The sequence below is a fragment of the Lolium rigidum genome, chromosome 1, assembly GCF_022539505.1.
Source record: "Lolium rigidum isolate FL_2022 chromosome 1, APGP_CSIRO_Lrig_0.1, whole genome shotgun sequence".
In the NCBI taxonomy this organism is placed as follows: Eukaryota; Viridiplantae; Streptophyta; class Magnoliopsida; order Poales; family Poaceae; genus Lolium; species Lolium rigidum.
Window position 1 is genome coordinate 36,642,969 of NC_061508.1, and position 4,077 is coordinate 36,647,045.

The window sequence follows — 4,077 nt, forward strand, 5'->3', positions numbered from 1 at the left end:
CGATCTTTCCTTGTTTGATCGCTTCCTTGTCTTGCCCGTCAAGGAACCTTCTGGTGCGCCGTCCTAGTGGCCCATCTCGCCTTCATGTGTCTTCATGGGCCTCCAATTAGTCAATATAGGATAGGGTAATGTGGGTTACCCGAAGGATAGTGCCCACGTCATCCCTGCTGGCCGTTTCTCCTTCTGGGACCTTGCTCAGCCTCGCAACTTCCCTGTTGATGTTTGGCGGGTTGGAATGGCCGTGCTGCTTTGGTCTCTTCGGAAGGCCAAAAACGATTTGGTTTTCAACAATAGAAACTGCACTGTTCAGCTGGTCATTCGCAGGCCCTATGAGGATCTTGATGTTTGGAGATGGCACTTCAAAGATGAAGACCGGCTACCTCTAGACTCCCTCCGATCCTTCTTTCTTTCCTGTAACATGTAATAGAGATATGCTTCGCTTTTTTCTCTCCCCACCCCCTGCTGATTTCTGTCGCATTGTAAATCTTTGTATGGACTGACTGCCTAATCACTTTGAGGGTAATAAAAATCATAAACGGTGGGGAGTAACCCCGTCACTCTCGAAGGAAAAACAGTTCTTGACGAGCTACTTCCTAGCTTTGCGAATCAAACCAAGTTTCAAACTTGGTTGCTAAATAAGTCGAGTTGGCTAGTTGACCGAGCTTTAGCAAGCCGAGCCGAGGCTCTGGGCTCGAATTCCAGACCTAGTGCTGTCACGTCTTGTTCTACAGTATTTCTTAAGAAAAAAAAGTGGCGTCACCTCGCGGAGTTTCCTACTCCGTAGCAAGTATTTATGCGCTCTCCGCCGGAGCCATTTCCTTTCTGAAGCCAAGTGCGCAACAACGCATCACACACCAACCGAGCCTGCCTGCCGTCTCTCGTTTCTTTCGCTTTTGCTCTGTCGCTCTTCCCCTTGTCCCACCCCACCAGACACCAGCCATGTGCGGCGGCGCGATCCTCTCCGACATCATCCCGCCGCCGCGCCGTGTCACGGACGGCCCCCTCTGGCGGAACCAGAAGAAGAAGGGGCCGAGGGGGGATGCCGCGGTCGCGAGGCGCCGCCGCGCGCCCGAGGAGGAGGAGAGCTACGAGGACTTCGAGGCCGACTTCGAGGGCTTCGAGCAGGGGCTCGGGGAGGCCGAGATCTGGTCCGAGGACGAGGTCAAGCCCTTCCCCGCCGCCAGGAAACGCGTCGCCGCAGGTATTGCCTTTTTTGGGTCACCGGCTTTGGATCTGTGGAACCGCGTGTTAATTCTGTTTAGGATTTCGGAGATCGATTTGAGTTTCTCAGGTGATCTGCTGCTCGGATTAGCTAGTTGCATCTTCGATTTGTTTGCTGTCAAGTTAAATCTCTGCAATTGTTCATCTCAAGTCCGTTAATTCAGCGTGTTGTCGATTCGTCTAGTCTCTGGTGCCGTGTCTTTTTTTTAACACAATCTCTGGTGCTGTGTCGACCCTTTGTTTTTAGGATAACTCTCCTAAATCATGAATATGGTATCATGTGGGTACTCCTATTGGTCCATAGATCGAGCTTCCTCACAAGCATATGAGTTGGGCTGTTCCTGAGGATTAGACTTTTGATGTCAAGTTTTGACTTACCCTGACTTTATTATGTGTAAACTTAAATGTTTATCTCTGCGCTTCATCCTGATGGAATTCATGCATGTACAGCTGCTGCTGTTGATGGCTGTGCATCAGAGTCCGCCAAAAGGAAGAGAAAGACCCAGTTCAGGGGCATCCGCCGCCGCCCTTGGGGTAAATGGGCTGCTGAAATCAGAGACCCTCGCAAGGGAGTCCGTGTCTGGCTTGGCACTTACAACTCTGCCGAGGAAGCTGCCAGAGCCTATGATGCTGAAGCAAGAAGGATCCGTGGCAAGAAGGCAAAGGTCAATTTCCCAGATGAGGCTCCTGTGGCTTCTCGACAGCACTGTGCTCAGCCTACTTCTGTGAAAGTGCCTGAATTTAGCACTGAAGAGAAGCCGATAGTCAACGCCGTGGCCAACACAAACGCGTATTCATATCCTCTTGTTGACTACACTGTCTGTGAGCCATTTGTGCAGCCTCAGAACATGGCATTTGTGCCTGCAACTAATGCAGCTGAGGTTCCTTTCATGAATCTTTCCTCTGACCAGGGGAGCAACTCCTTTGGCTGCTCAGACTTTAGCTGGGAGAATAGTACCAAGACCCCTGATATCACATCCGTGCTTGCATCCATTCCCACCTCGACCGAGGTTGATGAATCTGCATTCCTTCAGAACAATGCCAGTGATGCATCACTACCTCCTGTGATGGATACTGCCAATGTTGATCTCGCCGACTTGGAACCATACATGAAGTTCCTCATGGATGGTGCTTCAGATGAGTCACTGGACAACATTCTAAGCTGTGACGGGTCTGAGGACATGGTCAGCAACATGGACCTTTGGACTTTCGATGACATGCCCATTTCTGCCGATTTCTACTGAGCCTCTGAGGTCAATTGGTGCCTGTACATATAGACAAAGGGTAAGCATCTGCAACTGTGGAAATAACTCACTGTTATACTTCAATTTCTATTTCCATAACTACCCCACTTCATTTTTCAGGAATAAGTATTCTGGACATCAAGAAGTGCTTGTGTCAGGCGCCTCTGTTGAGCAGTAGTTATGTTTGTATACTTTTATATCTAGCTTAAATGTCAGTTTGATCGCAAAAGTCTGAAGTGATATGTTGCAATGGATCTATGTTCTGTACCCTACTTGAGTATCTATCTGTGGAACTAGTATGAGACTGGAACACTCTATGTTGTATTTTTGTTCTACCTTATTGTAATTGGCACAAAAGACTGCAAAACTTTGAATTTGTAGCCAATTGTGGGTATCTGATGCTTTGTTTTGCTAATACGCTAGTTCATCATTTGCTGCAATGCTGGGAGTCTGCTTGAGTACCTTGTCATGGTTATTGCGGATTTTGGGGTAATTAGCATCTACTAGTATATTGACATGGCGTAAACATATTACCATATTGGCCAGCATTCTTCTATACTAAATTTCTTGAACTAAAGCTGTATTTGTATTATACTGGATTGACAGCTTCCAAGTCAAGATATATTGGACTAGTTTGCTGCTTACCGAAGATGTGGTAAACTAGTCATCGTTCCTGCAATTGTACTTTCAACTAGGTTTCTCAGGAGTGGAATTACCGGGAATGACCGGAGTGATAAAGATTGTGGCTTTGAGACCAGAATGATAAAGAACGTGAGACTGAGTTCGCATGTCTCCATTCTCTGATGCCTTCCATGTCTAGCCCCACTACCGGCACTGAGGGACAATGACAGTGGAACGAACTTCATGTCAGCCAATTTCTCCGAAATATCGTGGCGGTTGGCAATACTCTCCCAATTTATAGTAAGGTAGTGGAGTTGTTCTTGACTTGATCATGTACGATGACCATACCGAGCTTACCATGTTGTACTTGCCATATGAAGACCACGTGTTGATAGATTTTTGAATTGTAGTGAGCTGAACAACCACTACATTTGTTTGGTGAGCTAGCTGACATGTTTTTCTCTATATGAATGGAGCTCATTTGTGGACCTGAAATTCATGCTGAAAATCTTTGGAACAAAATGGTATTGTGTACCATTGTTACTCGGTTAAATGCCTGTCTTCGCTAAGCATTTCCGTACTTATCTATTGAAGGGGTTGATATATGTTTTTCCAGCTCAATCAGTGAAGATGAGCCATATTGTTTGAGCTGAGGAAATTTAGGTCTTGCAGTTGGTGCTTGTGATCAAGGACAATGAGCATCAGCACTTGTTAAGATCAACTCTTTGTACGCGATACGGCAATTGAGGAAATTTAGGTCTTGCAGTTGGTGCTTGTGATCAAGGACAATGAGCATCAGGACTTGTTAAGATCAACTCTTTGTACGCGATACGGCAATAGGGAAAGAGTTTGTGCCGGCTAACATTGAAGCGTTGACATCTCTAGCTGAGCACAGTAGCTCTGCTAATCAGTACATTATGGAACCAACATGCTCCTTTCTAATACTTGCAACAATGCACACCACAAGTTACAAATATTTGCTTGACATGAT

The 4,077-nt window shown here is 46.6% G+C and overlaps 1 protein-coding gene across 1 annotated transcript; it reads left to right on the top strand.

The window, feature by feature from the left end:
* The first annotated feature begins 835 nt into the window (after nt 1-835).
* LOC124685215 (ethylene-responsive transcription factor 1-like) lies at nt 836-2,880 on the top strand. The gene is made up of 3 exons (XM_047219550.1): nt 836-1,201; nt 1,672-2,505; nt 2,586-2,880. Exons 1-2 carry the CDS (start codon nt 940-942, stop codon nt 2,463-2,465), a joined length of 1,056 nt encoding a protein of 351 aa, XP_047075506.1. The 5' UTR covers nt 836-939; the 3' UTR covers nt 2,466-2,505; nt 2,586-2,880.
* The last annotated feature ends 1,197 nt before the right edge of the window (nt 2,881-4,077 follow it).

Bases quoted from the DNA above. Each gene is read 5' to 3' on its own strand.
- LOC124685215 (XM_047219550.1), top strand. From the start codon at position 940: ATGTGCGGCGGCGCGATCCTCTCCGACATCATCCCGCCGCCGCGCCGT. The intron at 1,202-1,671 runs GTATTGCCTTTT...ATGCATGTACAG, and splicing joins CAGGAAACGCGTCGCCGCAG to CTGCTGCTGTTGATGGCTGT.